The sequence below is a fragment of the Quercus lobata genome, chromosome 5 (genome assembly GCF_001633185.2).
Source record: "Quercus lobata isolate SW786 chromosome 5, ValleyOak3.0 Primary Assembly, whole genome shotgun sequence".
NCBI lineage: Eukaryota > Viridiplantae > Streptophyta > Magnoliopsida > Fagales > Fagaceae > Quercus > Quercus lobata.
The window spans coordinates 85,411,604-85,429,399 of NC_044908.1; the positions used below are offsets into that span (position 1 = coordinate 85,411,604).

A 17,796-nucleotide genomic window follows, 5' to 3' on the forward strand; every position below is an offset into this window, starting at 1 on the left:
CCAGTGCTAATAGTCGTTAAGACTTGGGTGAGGCTTAGGTCCAGTGCATGTAGCATTGGATCTATTAAGATGATGACATATGTTCAAAAATGGATATGTGTTATAATCTCAACAGATTCAGTGTAACTGGATACTGAAAGAATTTCTTTTTGTGCAACTGGAAGAATTTCTAATTTTGAATTGCTGTTAATTTAATTGGAAAAATGTTTGACTGATTGTTAATTAAGAAGGACATGTGATTTAAGGATTATATGTGAGACTACAATATTTTTTTATCTGAGATAGAAATTTTACTTTAATCTAATCTAAATGTATATGTGTGTAGAATTCTCTCTTAGAGAATAGAGATCTGAATTATGGCCCTTTTCATCCCTCTTTCCAATAAGAACTTGTACTTGCTATAACATGAAATGACCGTGTTTACAAAAATTCATTTATGAAAACATCGTGGTTCCTTAAATAGAGTAATTGATACCGTAGTAAATGAAATGACTCCATCTTTGCTTAATTCAAGCCGGCACAAATTGATGGTTCTTTTCCCATATATTTATTTATTTAATATTTTTTACTAAATGGTTCTTTTCCCATTTGTGAATCAATCTTATGAGTAAATTTAATGAAATCAATTCAAACAAGTTGTATAATTGCTTCTTCTTAATCCCCATCCCACTTGTGGAAGATCCACAAGATTTCATTTATCAACCACAAACACAGCAACAACAAAGGACCCACTATTTGATTTTCAAGAAACTAAGAAGCCTTAATCCCCTTCCTACTTGTGGAAGGCATGTTGATTTCGTAGAAGTCAGAAAAAAGCACAAATGCACAATACTCTCTATGATAGAACATAAACTAAACTGTTAGTTTCTAGTAGTAAATAGAAATAAAGTATGAATTTTTATTAATAATAATCTCTATTGCCATTGGATGCTACAGGCTGGAAAACCTAAGGTAGTTAGGAAAACCTTCAAAACTCTAATTTGACTAAACAACATTAAAAACATTTAAAAATAAAGAAATAATAACCCTAAATATAAAAAAAAAAAAAAAAAAAAAAAAAAAATACATAAAAATCCCAAAATTAATAAATTAAAAAAAAATTAAATGATAGATTTTGTCCTATATCACACGTTAATCTTGCCTCCTACCTGTGTTTCTTATAATATGTCAACCAATAAGAAACACAAGTGAAAGGCAAGATTAACGTGCCTTCATTATCAATCCAACCACCAATCCAATAATGCCAGGATAAGAAACTTGGGAGTCCCCCTCACTAGCCTATTGCTATATAAGTGTGAATGAAATCTATTCTGGTGTAAATGTCTTTCTGGCGAGGTATCTTTCTGTTTTATTGGAAGAGAGGGCAATTCAACAACCCATTTGGAAATGTTACCCTCTCTTCTTGTCCTCTTGCTATTGTCGTTCAAGCTTTGGAAAGAGATAGATCGGGCCCATCTCTACTTTTTTGTTTGTAGCCGGCTGGTTTCAGCCTTCTTTGCAATTTTATATACATATAAAACTTATCCACTTCTACAATCTTGATAAGATCAGACAAAACACTAACACAGTCAGTCACTTCCCTTCCACGCATAACTAGGTATAGTAATGCAAAAAACATTTAAAATTATATGAATTATTCCAAAAAGATCCCTAAAACACAAGAATCCAATAGAAATTTACTTGAAAGTAAACTATACTAATCCAGGACCATGTTGAAAGCAACACTCTATCTAGCTACTAAATCTTTATGCATCTATTTAAAAGATAAATAAAAAAAAGTCCTAATCAAAATATGAATGTAAATTATTGAATGATCACGTCAATGTAGAAATTTAAAGCACCAACTGACTCATATTTATTGTTTAGAAAGTATTTTGCAAGTTGAAGGAAATTAATAAAATGGACGTAGGCCCCCTCTCTCATTGTCGTTGCAGAAATTAGAGTACCTAATTTGATATTAAAAAACTAAAAAAGCCCTTTCAGAAGACTTATTATAGTGAATAAAACATTGCTTTTTTCTCCACTGACTTAACTCAATTCTCTTACTTTGTATAAACCTGGTTCAAGCAATTAATACAGTAGGTCTTGGTGAGAATTACTTCTTATTCCTACTCAATTAGAACATGTTAGTTATTACCTTGTGAAAAATGACACACAAGCTCGAATTTCTATTAAAAGAATAAATTTTACTAATACTTACTCCTATATTACTAATTCTTTTACTTTAAAAGTTACCAAAGATGCAAGTTTAAGATTAATTTGTTAAATCGACGTTCAATTTTTAAAAATAGAAAAATTACACTTTATCATCTTAAATTATTTTCTGCATCTTAAATTTTGAATTTTCATTTAAGTTAATAACAAATTTAATATTGGGATGCAAAATATAACAAGGGTTATAGTTTGAAGTGTAAAACGTACATTCGAAAAGTTTATTGTACAAAATGTAATACGGGTGTAGTTTAAGGTGGTAAAGTGTAATTTTTCCCTTAAAAATACATGTATTCAAATTTATTTTAGTATTATAATATGATGAAAATTGTGGTTAAATTCAAATTCTTAGTACTGTAATATGATAAAAATTGTGGTTTAATTATTTTCTTTTCTTTAATGGAAAAAGTTAACTAAGAAGGTTGGTTTAAGATATATTCTTAGAAATTTTTCATGTAAAAGAAAAAAGCAATTAATCTTTTTAGGAATTTTTATATTTCTCATAAGAGTGATATCAAAACTTTCCTAAAATATTTTATTAACAATTGCCCTAATGGCATCTATAAACTAGACATTTTTTAATTGATTCTTCCTTTGTTTTTTTATGCTTGTGATAGATTTGACAACTTCCCAAATGTTAACACAAATGTTATTTTCTTTAATCGTTTCGTTTCATCTGTCGCTAGAGTTTCTTCATGAAAATGAACTGCTACCATAATTCGGTGAGTTCATAAATTTGATATCAATCCCAGGTCGGCATAGTCCACTCTACAAGTTATAAGGTTTCTCATGTTCTTATTGCAATAAATTCAGGTTCCACGTGAGGAAGGAATGCCTAAATATAGTTCTCGCTTGTTCGTAATCTTTATTTATTCGTTGTTCCACCCACAGATTCAATACAGTAATTAAAGATTGTGGCCCTTCCTCTGTTTCCATGGTGACAGGACACCCACACACGATCTTGAATTAAACCCTCTTTCATTAAAGTGAAACCTTACACTACTCCATACCAATAAAAATAAAAGATAAAAAATCTTAATAATATTATAAAATGTTGGCTTACAAACAAATAGCAAAATGTGATTAGTCAATTTCAAAAATTATTCAGTAGTAAAACAACACAATACTCTCTCCTTTCACATAGTATAATTAAGTCACATTAATTAACTCATAGTAGGGTCAACCGTTCATGTGAAAAAATGGATGAGTATCACATCCCTATTATGAGAGCACCTAATAGTTCTTTTAATCGTATAACATATTAAACTAATGTGATTTCTATTAAGTTGTTTATTTTATTAATATGGACTAGTGCTTCTATTCCGGGAGTATTTAATAATTTTTTGGTTGAAGCTGCTGTAACTTCTTTTATTTTATTATATATATATATATATATATATATATATATACAAGATAGAAATTCTATTATAACTTAATCTAAGTGAATATGTGTGCGAAGCATTGATATGTGACTATCGCATTGATATTATGACTTGTAAAGTGACTATCGCATCGATGGTATACGGTGATAAAACTAATATTACTTATAGCTAAACATTGATATGTTCCTATTACTGAACATACATAATTTAAATTGATATATGTAACTAAGTTAAACGTGATATGTACCCATTACTAGACGTTAAACGTGATATGTACCTATTACCAAACTTGATTGTGTACTTATGTACCTATAAAACTATGTCTCATATGGGTCTCTTTGTTCAAGCTCCGACCATTCTTGTACTCCTATTGTGCTATCTCTCTCTCTCTCTCTCTCTCTCTCTCAAAGAGAGATTAGACACATAAACGTAAGCATGAATACTAAAGAGGTGGAGGTGACTCTGATCAAGAAAGAGGTGGTGGCAGTGCTGTTGCCAAAGAATGAGGACCATTGGTTACCACTCTCTAACCTTGACTTGTGTATTTTACATCCATTGGATTTTAGTATCTTCTTATGTTACAAGAAGCCCACTTGTAAAGACAATTGGACCTCTATGGCCATGGTTGAGGTTCTCAAAAAGGCCTTGAAAGAAGCTCTAGTGCCCTACTATTTCCTTGCTGGTGAGAAAGTGCCAGACTCGATGGGTGAGCATAAGCTTCACTGCAACAACCGTGGAGTTGACTTCGCTGAAGCTTTTGCCAATATAGAGCTTCAAAAACTCAATTTGAATGAACCTGATGAGACCATTGGCTGCAAACTTGTACCCAAGAAGAAGAATGGCGTGCTGGCTGTCCAGGTTTGCCAAAAGTTTAGAAAATTAACATGTTATTATTTTCAAAAATACATTGCTAAACAAATATAAAGAATCCTCAAACTTTCACCAATTTTAATACAAAAGACTCAAAGCATTTTTATCAATTTGTGCAAAAATTTATGTCTATTTTAACATAAGAACCAACTTTTTATATTTTTCGTGTATTATCACTAAAATAAAAAATAAAAAATAAAAACCCATATAAAATTATCTATTTTATTAAAATATCAATTTTTTTTATAGTTTTTTATTGTTTCTCTCTCTTACTGGTCACAACTACTATCCACTCTTTTTCTTCATCCTTGGAAAATGCAAAGAAAGTATAAGAAAAAAAAAATATGCAACAACAGTAGCCATGTAAATTTTTACAACTACTATAACTAGAATTGATATTGAACAAGAGATGCATATTTTTTTTTTTTTTAGAAACACACACACAAGGAGAGAGAAAGAGGTTCTAATGAAAATGCATACCACCAAGTCCACTTAAAAGTCATGATAATACTTTTAAGTAAGGTTGGGACAAATTATACTACACAAAACACACTTTCTTAAATAATGTTGGACAATTACCAATTGATGTGGATGCTACTAAAGGGTTAGTTGGCCAAAGACTGATGCAAGTGCTATAATGCAGTAATAAATATAATTAATGTCACTTGAAAAACATATATATATATATATATATATATATATATATATATATATTACTTGTTTATGGTTGAGTGATTAACAACATATCAATTTATAAGGCATACATAATAGTAAAATTTGTAATATCTCTAAAATTTCTCAACTAATTATATTACCTCCATCTCATTTTGATTTTTCACCTAAAAATTATAGATGAAAGTTTTTGTAGCACTAATATTCTAAGACAAAATATAACTTTCCATCCATCAATTTAAAAACATACAAAGCAAAAAGGACAAAATAAAATGAACTCTTTTTTTATCACATAATAATAATTATTGGAATCCAAAAATTTCACAATCATTTTTATAATTGTCGATATTGTAAGCAATAATTTAGGTAACATTACTTTCACCTAGACCCACTACTGACACCACTTTAAAAAACATCCTAATGTGTCATGAAGTTTATAAAAATCATATGTGTGTGTGTGTTTATATATATATATATATATGTTGGAAAATTTATAAAATTATGCTCCTTAAGGTCTCAAAGTGGAAAATATTTTGGATATTTCAAAGAGTAAAGTAACGGATACTAATCACATAAAAGTATTCAGACATTGCCTATGTCGTTGAAGTGCTACCAATAAACATTTAGCTACAGTTAGTTTGTAAACCTTTTTTAGTATAGAAAATTTGGTAAAAGAAATTGTAAACAAACAAAATGCAACAAGTTGAAGTAGTAATTTTTTTTTCTCAAATAAGTTAAAATGCACAAAAAAATTTCACAATTATTATGAAATAAAAGTGATGTCTATGGTGCTCCCATGTAAAATTACATTGCACTTGTCACAATCCGTCACCTCAAATATTATAAGACCATAATTTGTTTTTTGTGTAGCATTGTTTCCTTGTTTTTTTTCCCCCTAGGTTTTGCTGAGACTAATACAATGATATCTACTTGTAGGCAACTATGTTCAAATGTGGTGGTCTTGTGCTGGCATGCACATTTGACCATCAAATAGTAGATGCATACTCGGCAGGCATGTTTCTTGTTTCATGGGCTGAGATTGCTCGATCTAAACCCTTCTCTTCACTACCAACTTTCAACTATGCAATGCTCAATCCTCGTCATCCCATTTCCTTTGATCCTTCCCTTCACAACTTGTATGTCCCCATCACCATGTTCAACCCTTCCAATGATCCAGAACCCAGTGCCAACCATTTTGAAAACCGCATATGCTTAGTTAAGGCAGACATAATTAACCAACTCCAATCACAAGCCAGCACCAAGGAAAGCAAAAGGACTAAACTAGAGTCTTTCAGTGCACTTTTGTGGAAAATTAGTGCCGAAAGTGCTAAAAACAAAGGGGTATCAAAATTGGGCATTGTTGTTGATGGCAGGACAATGCTTAGCTTTGGAGACAAAGAGAAAACATCACTAATATCTTCTTACTTTGGAAACGTGTTGTCTATTCCCTATGATTCTAAGAAAATTGATGAGCTTATTGAAAAGCCATTGAGTTGGGTGGCTAATGAAGTTCACGGATTTTTGGAAGGTGCAAAGACTAAAGAACATTTCTTGGATTTGATAGATTGGGTGGAGGCTCATCGTCCAGTGCAAAGTTTGGCAAAGGTATATAGTAGTGGCAATAAAGAAGGACCAGCTTTGGTGGTTTCATCAGGACAACATTTTCCAATATCAAAGATGGATTTTGGGTGGGGAAAGAGTGCATTTGGGTCATTCTATTTTCCATGGGGTGGGAATGTTGGGTATGTGATGCCAATACCAAGTCCATCTGGTAAAGGTGATTGGGTGGTGTACATGCACATGTTGAAAAGGGAACTGGAGTTGATAGAGTGTGAGGCTGCACATGTGTTTAAGCCTTGCACTTTAGATTGTCTTAATTGACATTGATGATTGCTTCAATTATGCAATCACAGTACAAAATAAACTCTTTTATTTCAAATTTGTGGAGTGAGGAAAATCATTAGTGTGATTATTAGTGAAACTAGTAATTATCCATTCATGTGTACAAGATTGGCTGAAGATAGTTTCAGATTCTCTAAAGTTGTAAAATAACTTCACTATGAAGGTTCTAAAGTTCTATCCATATAAATTGTAATGACTTGATTGGATTTTGAGAGTGACATATCGTGCTAGAACTTATTTTATATGCAATTATAGGAGGTTTAATTTAATCAATTGGTGGACTTGTATATGATATAAGTGTGTATATATATATATATATATATATATTTGATAAGAAAGACTGAAACTTTTATTACGAAAGGGATAAGTACATAACATCTCGAAGTATTAGAGATTCTATTATTGGTGGACTTCCTCCATCCAAGTTACAAAACCAACAAAACCATGAATACCCTTTACATGTTGTGCCAAAGTATGTGCCGGCTTATTTCCCTAACGCCCCCACATTTTGGACTTTAACGCGTCTAAAATCATGCAACTTATGCTAGATGCTCTCAATGACATCAATCACTGTGGTTGGTGGCAAGGTGGAGCCCAAGAGAGCAGTGAAAATCACATGGGAATCAGTTTCAAAAATAAAATCTTGTACGCCAACATCCCATGCAAACAAAACCGCTACGTCCATAGCCTTTGCTTCAACTTCCAAGGGACCCAACAGCAGGTGCAGATGCTGACTGAGGGCTGCGATGACTGTTCCTGTGTGGTCCCGAATCACTGTGCCAATGCCCATTAAGCCAAGATTCTTGAAAATAGCTGCGTCGGTGTTTATCTTGAACCACGGGTTTGAGGGAGGAACCCAATGAGTGTTTGATGGACCTGTGTGTTGAGGACACGCGAAGTGGGCCACCTGGAACTCTTCCATGATGGTTCTTGCCTTGTGTAGTTGTGTATGATTTCGTTTGAAGAATGTCGTGGAGAGCCATGCCGTGTTCTGTTCTGGTTGTACCACATGCACCATGTGATGGTGATGATGAGTTCAAGTAAGTCTTAGCCCACATGCTGCCTGAAGATGAGGTACCAGACCAGGTCAATGAAGTCGCGATAGTGTACACCCATATTATCGAAAGGAATACCTGTAGCAGACCAAACTTCACGTGCATGTCTGCAGTCCCAGAGGAGATGCCCGTTGGTCTCAACAATCAGGCCGCATGCCTCACAGGTAGGGTCGTTAAGCACTCCGCGAGATCAGAGTTTCGCCTTGGTGGGGAGAATATTTTGACATGCGAAAGTTTTCAGTTTGTTCGGAATCTGGAGGCTCCAGATTTTCTGCCAAAACTGACTCTGGCTGTCGGCGTTTAATGTTCCTTCTATTGTTTAAGAATGGGATAAAGACAAGGCAAATTTATAAGCACTGTTTAAAGTAAAGGTGCCCTTAGGTGTGTAGGCCCAAATCATGCGGTCTTTATTGCGTTTACTACTACTTGGGATGTCAAGAATGGTGTGAGCAACGTTAGGCAGGAAAACATGATTAACCAAATCAACATTCCACTCTCCTGTTACTTCATCAATGAGCTCAGAAATAGCTGCGGTCATAGGTAAGGTGTTTGGCGTAGAGATGACTCGGAAAGTAGAGGGCTTTGGCAGCCATCTGTTTATCCAAATCTGTATAAAGGTGCCATCACCCACTTGCCATCAGTGTCCAACCTTAACAACGTCTTGTGAAGCCATTATGCTTCTCCAAGCATAGGAGGGTGTCAGGCCTAATTCAGCATGGAGGAGGTCAAGGTCAGGGAAGTAACAGGCCTTGAGAACACAATGAACTAGTGAGCGTGTGTTGCTTTGAAGGCGCCAGCCCTGTTTTGCCAAGAGTGCTATGTTAAAAGCTTTGAGATCGCAAAAGCCCAAATCTCTATCTTTTTTGGATGTACACATTTTTTCTCAGCTTAACCAAGCCATTTTGTTTCTTCCATCCTTTTAACCTCACCAAAAATTAGGAACCATACTTGTCATCTCATCACAGATGGAGTCTAGAAGCTTAAAGACACTCATTGTATAGATGCTATATGACATTAATTAATCAGAATAATATTTGACAATAAATATTGGTGAATAATTTTATGTTTGAGGGGAGTGGTTCCAATGGCACATATATAACTGTTCTGGAGCATGTGAAATAGATTGTTTGGACAATAGATTGTTGCGTGATGTTTCAAAATTATTGTAATTTTTATTTGTATAATATTTTATGTTTTTTGAGGCAAATATTGATATCCATTTCAACTATAAAAGTCATTTGGTTATGTAGATACCCCATTTTACAACTTGCATTTAACCAACCGGGAGATCGTCAGATTTGTGATACAAAACAAATTTTGATGCTCTAACGATCATAATGGTATATCATGGGTTTTGATCGAATCACCTGATCAAAAGTTATCATACAAACAATTTTCAATGATCATGGCTCACCTACACGATGGGCCCAATCATGTTCTATTTTAAACACTTAATTTTGATTGGTTATTACAAGAATTAATTTAAATTTAATTAAGTGTGACTTTTTATTGGATTTCATTTTATTTCATTATTTGTTAAGAGATAATAAAAAATGTTTTCCTTTATGGCATCTTATCCGCTCTTTTGGAAAAAATATATATATATATATATTTGGAGATAGAAAAAGATACGATCCATGTAAAAATTCAAAAAACAGAAAAATGCTACAAAAACGTCATTATCTTTAGTCGCAACTTGAATTGCATTTTTTACCTGAAAAAAGTTGAAATTTGGTTTTCTCTATTTCTAGAAAAGTTGTAGAGAATTGAATTTCCTTTCAAAAAACACAGTCCCAAATCAATTGGAATTTTGAGCAGAAAGTTATGGCCAAAATACGAAACAGGTGCAGAAGATAACACAAATTCAGCATCATCTTCAATTTTCTTTCAAAATTTCAAATTGGGATCAACATCAAATCTGTTCAAGCTTATCTAATAGGCTTATACCTTCCCTTAGCTTCAGAAGAAAGTTTTTTGAAAAATAAATTTGATAGAGAAACAGATACATCCTGTGAAAAATTTCAAAAATGCTCAAGAAACGTTATTATTTTCAACAGCAATTTGAAACACATTTTTGGCCTGGAAAATATTGACATTTGGTTTTCTTTATTTCTGAAAAAGTTTTAGATAATTTAATTTCCTTTCAAAAAAAACCAATCTTGAATCAATTGGAATTTTGAGCAGAAAGTTAGAGCCAAAATACGAAACAGGTGCAGCATCATCAAACTTCCTTTGAAAATTCAAATGGGGATCAACACCAAATCCGTTCCAGCTCATTTATACAGGTTACCTCCTCCCTTAGCTTAAGAAGAAAGCTAATAAATTAGTTTTAAAGCTAAGTCATCCCTTCCCTTATAAATAGAGAAGATCTCTTCCATTTTTCTGGACCCCGAATTTCCTCTAGAGAGCTAGTGAGAAAGCAGAAAAGAAAAGCTATTGTGCAACTATTATTCTTACTTTGGTTGTAGTTTAGTACTTCTTTGCTTTCTCCCTAACCCTTTAAGTGATCACTTCCCCCTATTAATTTATGTTCTATGGTGGTAAGTAGTTAATTATGTTCTTAACTTTCTACACATGCTTGAATAAATGCTTAACAAGCCATTATTTGTTTCTTTCATGATATGCTTGGATGAACATGCCTATATGTCTCATTGATATTCCTTTTTCATGCTTAGATGAACACTTCTAGGCTAAAGCACAACTTTCCCTTGAATGCTTAGATGAACATGTCTAGTTAGTTGTTCTACTTTTTTTTAAAATGCTGGAACGAACATGTCTAAGTATTTTGATTTTCTCTAGATGAACATGTCTAAGGGATTTTTCCATTATTTTTTATTTTTTCATAATTGCTTGGATGATCAAATATGCTTAAATGTTTTATTTTATTTTGTTCTCTTTGTAGTTATGTTGATGACAAATAACATGACAACTTTGTTTTTCCTTCACCTGCTTAGATGAACATGTCTAGGCTAGGAATTCTTTGTTTACATTGATTTCTTGGATGAAGATGCCATTACCTTAATGCTTTCTTTACATTAAAATTGTTATCTAACAAGTTTCACTTTTTGTTTCTTTTTATGTCTAATTCCCCTATCACATATTTGTTTACAATTCCTGCAGATTAACATGTTTATATGACATATTGTTTGTATTTGTTTGACATGACATAATATTAGCCACCTTAACCTAGGGGACTGGTTTTACCAAGCGAGATGGGTGCTTAATCCCTTCCCATCTCGTAAATTAGCCTCCAAACCAAGATCAAGGGTACTAGACTATGCTCTTGCATATGAAATTTTACATTTTTAGAATGTAACTAGGAAATAAAGCAATGTAATTTACTTTTCTTAGATTGTATCTAGGACAAAAAAGCATTGTAAATTTTTGTTACAAAATTGATGTAAATTGTCATATACATTAATACAACAGAAGTATTTTTATATTGAAGGTTTTCTTATTTTTCCATTTAAATTAAATAAGTGGCGACTCTATGTAAAACCCTCGATCTAGGAGAGAGTACATTTCATAGGTTATAAACTTATATGCATTCAAATTTCACAGCTAATGGAACATTCACTACCATCATGAAAGCCCAAATCTAACAAACAATTGTGCTATTAATCAGATTTTAACCATTGAAACAATTAGCCACTTAAAAAAAAAAAAAAAAGCCTTAAAACTATGTTAGAGCATTCATATTTGAAAATACCAAAAAAAAAAAAAAGTGTTTTACATCACCAAAAAGCCATTTTATCTATTTTGCAAAATCATTTTTAACAACTCAATCTATGTCTCATTCTTTATTTTACAATTCATCACATTAAATTAACATTATATTTTATATACATCGGAGAAAATTAAAAAATAAAAACCTTTTTTTGTAATTTTGGCCTCTCTCTCTCTCTCTCTCTCTCTCTCTCTCTCTCTCTCTCTCTCTCTCTCTCTCTCTCTCTCTCTCTCTCTCTCTCTCTCTCTCTCTCTCTCTCTCTCTCTCTCTCTCTCTCTCTCTCTCTCTCTCTCACATTTTTAACCTTTGCTTGGTGGCTTATTCTAAACTAGATGTCCATATCCTCCAATAGCAATGCAAATCACGAAATTCAAGAAAGTTTTAATATATATATATATATATATATATCAAGTTTTAAATATTTAGGTATAAATGTTTAGGTTCTAAATGATTTAGTTGTTGGCAAATCATATACATAAACTTGTCTAGAAATAGATCAAAGAGTCTATGAATTCATATTAGACTTTGCTCAAGGTGTTGTAAATCATAATTTATGAACATACAAGTTGTAAGTTCAGGAATTCAAATCAAACTAGCTTGATCGATCAAGAGAATTTTCATAAAAAACCCATAACTTGTACGTTTGAATCCCAAATCATGATTTGTTTGTTGTATTATTTAAAGGACATTTTAAACTAACCCCAAGAGGGGCTTTTATAGAGAGAATATTGTCTCTTGTGCCACCAATTGTAGATCTAGGGTTTCTATACTCAAAACTCTCTCAAATCTTCTACCAACAATAATCTTCAAAGAAACTCAAAATTCGGTACTATAGAAGTTTCAGCCATATCATTTTAGTCATCAAATATGCTAGAGATCTAAACCTTCAAAGGTGGTCTTGGATTCATAGACTGGAGGTCTATGTGGGAGATCTAAAGCATGAATTGGAGATTCTTGTGATAGCAGATCCACATCAAAGAATTCTGAGTGGTTTAGAGCTAGATTGGATAATATTAGTTAAGTTTACTACGAATTTTATATTCTTGACTATAAACTTCTATTTGATATAATAGATTGTTATATTGGGATTATTCCCCTCAGGTTTTTTATATTGAAACTGGTTTGTTTTATTGGTTTTTTCTGAATCGTCATATCATGTATTATTTATATTTCTGCTGCATAATATGTTTGATGAATGTTTAACTTGGATATACATAATTGACCTAAGTAAAAACTTGGCTATTAAATTAGGTTAAACATAGTGTTTTTAGGGGTCTAGAAACTAACAATATATATGGGTTCTTTTCCATGCTCTTCCTCCATAGTATGTATTCCCACGTTGTTCACTAGCAACAAAACTTGGTACGTATATCTTAGTATAACCTAAAAGTCGATAAATCTCTAAGCTTTATGAAAAATGTGAAACCCAATTATTCGACTTTATCTCTATCCATCTAGTACTGCACCTTCTTTTTTTTTTTTTTGGAATTCCTTTTGGTTGTGGATTTCTTTTGGAGGGATTTTGACTTAAGAATTATGCTTGTCGTAGTCCACTGCTTTACCAACTCTCAGTCTATGAAGTGTCTTAAAATTGTTACATTTCGGTTCAATGTGACATCTTGCCCAAGATCACTAGACAAAAGTGATGTCGCAAAAGTTACAAGAAAACAAACACATTTCTTTTCAGAAAAAATAAAATAAAATAAAATAAAATAAAGGAGTTAGCCTTTGAATAAAAACCTTGAATTCATGAGAAATCCTTTAAATAATAGCAAAATTGAGATAATTGCAAAAATTGAAAATACTATCTCTAAGAGATGTAAATAAATATTATTAAAACTAACAAAAACAATGTTTTCAGGGCCTTTACAAAGGAATTCACCTAACCCTTGAGACTTGTCTCAAGTCTTGATCATAATTTCGTTTCCCTTCAACTTGCTAAATTTTATATAATTCCAACATGGTCGGCCCAATTGCCTCTATTGACACCTCCTCTTCATCTTACCCCATAACTTCCGACACCTTTGCTAGTCTAGGAAGGCCTATGTTGCCTGTTTTACATCAAAAAGCTATATTATTTTCTCTTTTCTTTTCTTTTTTTCTCCACTTATACTACTAATCATTGAAGAATTGATTTGATGCTTCACACTTCTTTAATTGGTAATCCTAGTTTTATTAAAATAATTTGATTGTAATTTTTAAGAAGAGACTTTAAAGAATTTTTTTTTAAACTAAACAGATTTAATAAAATGGATGTAGGGCCCACTTTGTCTTTGTTGATATAGAAATTAGAATCCCTAATTTGATATTAAAAAAAACTAATTAAAAAAGCCCTTTCGGAAGATTTATTATAGTGAATAAAACATTGCTTTTTTTTTTTTTTTTTTTTTTTTTTTTTTTTTTGAGAATCTGCTTTTTTCTCCATTTACTTAACTCAATTCTCCCGTTTTGTATAAAACTAGCATAAGCAATTAATACAGTATTACAATATTATTACTACTTTTTCACCGGTCTTTGTGAGAATTACTTCTCATTCCTACTTAATTAGAATATGTTAGTTATTACCTTGTGAAATTGCACAAGCTCATTCTTTCACTTCAAAAGTTACAAAAAGACACAATACTAATTCTTATAGTACTAATAATACTTATAATACTAATTAGAATAGTTAGTTTTACAAATACTTATAATACTAATTCTTTCACTTCAAAAGTTACCAAAAGGCACAAGTTTATGATCATTTTGTTAAAACGTTATTCAATTTATAAAAATATAGAAAACTATACTTTACTACCTTAAATTATACTTTTAAATATACTTTACACCTTAAACTTCAAAATTTTGTCCAAATTAATAGCAAATTTAACGTTGGTTTGGGATGCAAACCTTGCATTCAAAAAGTTTATGTTACAATATGTAATATGTGGTATAATTTAGGTTGATAAATTGTAATTTTTCTTTTAAAAATACATATATTCAAATTTATTTTAGTACTATAATATGATGAAAATTGTGGTTAAATTCAAATTCTTAGTATGTACTATAATGTGATAAAATTGTGGTTTAATTTCTTTTTCTTTAATGGAAAAAGTTAATGAATGTCCTAAGAGCATTGATTTAGGATATATTCTTAGAAACTTTTTATGAGAAAAAAAATTAATTAATTTTTTTGAGAAATTTTTATATTCCTCATAAAAATTGTCAAAACTTTTTTTAAATAGTTTATTAATAATCGACCTAATGGTACTCTTTAAGAGTATCCTTGTTTAATTGATTCTTCTTTTGTTTTATGCTTGTAATTGATTTGACAACTTCCTAATTAAATGTTACCACAAATTTTATTTTCTTTAATCGTTTTGTTTCACCTGTCTCTAGCTCATTTTGACATTCGATCCATCAAAGTTTCTTCATGACATGCTACCATAATTCGGTGAATTTGTAAATTTGATTTCAACCCCACGTGGCAAGTGGGCATAGTCTACTCTACAAGTTAAAAGGTTTCATGTTTTTATTGCAATAAATTCACTTTCCACGAGAAGAAGGAATGCCTAAATATAGCTCTCGCTTGTTCAGTTTTCTTCCTCGAACACAGGTAATCTTTATTCAATCGTTGTTCCATGCCACGGATTCAACACAGTAATTAAAGATTGTGGCCCTTCCTCTGTTTCCATGGTGACAGGACACCCACATACGACCTTGAAATCCTCTTTCAAGAAGTACTACTAAAGTGAAACCTTGCAGTACTCCATACCAGTAAAAATAAGCAGAAAAAAAAAAAAAATCTTTAAAATACCATGTACTGCAAAAAGTTTACAAATAATGCGATAATAATATTAGCTTAGAAATAAATGGTAATAATTTTATTAGTCAATTTCAAAAACTATTCAGTAGTAGGGCAACCTAATACTCCCCCCTCTCACATTGTAGCATTGAGTCACATTAATTAAACTTATAGTAGGATCTATTGTTCATGTGAGACAATAGATGAATATTACATTACTGTTATGAGAGCCCCTAATAATTTTTTAACCGTATGACATTAAAATAATATTATTTTTGTTGAGTTGTATATTTTATTAATATGGATTAGTACTTCTATTTCAGGAATATTTAATAATTTTATGGTTGAGACTATGGTAACATAATATTACCTATTGCTCAAGGGCGGCGCTAGAGCTACTAAGGGGGTTCATTTGAACCCCCTGGCTTGAAAAAAAGAAAACAAAATTATGTATATAATTTTTTTTTTTTAGTTCAATTTACTATTAAAAATATTATTGCACACCCTAACTTATTACTCACTCTAATCATACATCAGCCTAGTCTAAAATCAATGAGAAATAGATAATGGAAATTGTATAGAAATAAAAATGATATATAAACTTAACAAAATAAAATAGTCACACTTAGTTACATTGACAATAGATAATGATAGCTAATAATAAACTATCATGTAACGATTTTAAAATATGAAAACTCGTAAAAAGAAATTGTAAAACTCCATGTCTTTGCGATTTTTTTTATCGATAACTAGATATATTCAAATTATATTTTTATTAAATTATATATAATTTAAGTTTCTTAATGAATCCCCTCGAAAATATTCCTGGAACTGCCACTGCTATTACTAAACATTGATATGCACCTATTACTGAACATGCATGCATGATATATTGACATATGTAACTAAGTTAAACACGATATGTACCCATTATTACTAGACGTTAAACGTGATATGTACCTATTACAAAACATGATTTTGTACTTACGTTCCTACTGTAAATTTATGTCTCAGATAGCTCTCAACGTTCAAAGTTGGATTTTGGGTGGAGAAAGAGTGCATTTGGGTCATTCTATTTTCCATGGGGTGGGAATGTTGGGCATGTGATGCCAATACCAATTCCATCTGGTAATGGTGATTGGGTGGTGTACATGCACATGTTGAAAAGGAAACCGGAGATGATAGAGTGTAAGGCTGCACATGTGTAACTGTGTTTAAGCCTTGCACTTCAGATTGTCTTAATTGACATTGATGATTGCCTCCAATTATGCAATCACAGTACATATCTAATCGGCCAATCCTATAGTTAGCCAGTTTGTCTGCATTTTTATTAGTCAAAAATAAACTGCTTTATCTCAAATGTGTGGAGTGAGGCAAATCATTAGTGTGATTATTAGTGAAACTAGTAATTATCCATTCATGTGTGCAAGATTGGCTGAAGACTGTTTCTGATTCTCTAAAGTTTGTAAAATAACTTCACTATGAAGGTTCTGAAGTTCTATCCATATGATTTGAAATGACTTGACTGGATTTTGTGAGTGACATATCGTGCTGGAACTTATTTTATATGCAATTATAGGAGGTTCAATTTAATCAATTGGTGGACTTGTATATGATATTAATTAATCAGAATAATATTTGACAATAAATGTTGATGATTAAATTTTATGTTTGAAGGGAGTGCGCTCCAATGGCACATACATAACCAGTGCTCTTGAGCATGTGAAAAAGATTGTTTGGAAAATAGATTTTTGCGTGATCTTTCAAAATTATTTTAATTTTTATTTGTATAATATTTTATGTTTTTTTAGGCACACATTGATACCCTTTTCAACTATAAACGTCATTTGGTTATAAACTTATATGCATTCAAATTTCATAGCTAATGGAACATTCGCTACCATCATGAAAGCCCAAATCTAACAAACAATTGTGCAATTAATCAGATTTTTAACCATTGAAACAATTAGCCACTTAAGAAAATATAGCCTTAAAACTATGTTAGAGCATTCATATCTAGAAACACACCAAAAAAGAAGAAGCATTTTACTTCACCAAAAAGCTATTTTATCTATTTTACATAATCATTTTTAACAACTCAATCTACGTCTCATTCTTTATTTCACAATTCATCACATTAAATTAAAATTATATCTTGGATGGGTTTGGATAGTGGCAGACTGCGCGTCTGCATTT

At 31.6% G+C, this 17,796-nt stretch overlaps 1 protein-coding gene across 1 annotated transcript; it reads left to right on the top strand.

Moving 5' to 3' along the window:
- The first annotated feature begins 3,938 nt into the window (after window positions 1-3,938).
- LOC115991364 (shikimate O-hydroxycinnamoyltransferase-like) lies at window positions 3,939-16,808 on the top strand. Its single transcript, XM_031115067.1, has 3 exons — window positions 3,939-4,451; window positions 6,072-6,844; window positions 16,667-16,808. Exons 1-3 carry the CDS (start codon window positions 4,029-4,031, stop codon window positions 16,806-16,808), a joined length of 1,338 nt encoding a protein of 445 aa, XP_030970927.1. The 5' UTR covers window positions 3,939-4,028.
- Window positions 16,809-17,796: the final 988 nt, after the last annotated feature.

Excerpts from the sequence above, each read along its gene's own strand:
- LOC115991364 (XM_031115067.1), top strand. The coding sequence starts at position 4,029 with ATGAATACTAAAGAGGTGGAGGTGACTCTGATCAAGAAAGAGGTGGTG. Across the intron at positions 4,452-6,071 it reads ATGGCGTGCTGGCTGTCCAG|GCAACTATGTTCAAATGTGG; the intron begins GTTTGCCAAAAG and ends ATCTACTTGTAG. Across the intron at positions 6,845-16,666 it reads TGGGGAAAGAGTGCATTTGG|GTCATTCTATTTTCCATGGG; the intron begins GTCATTCTATTT and ends GAGTGCATTTGG.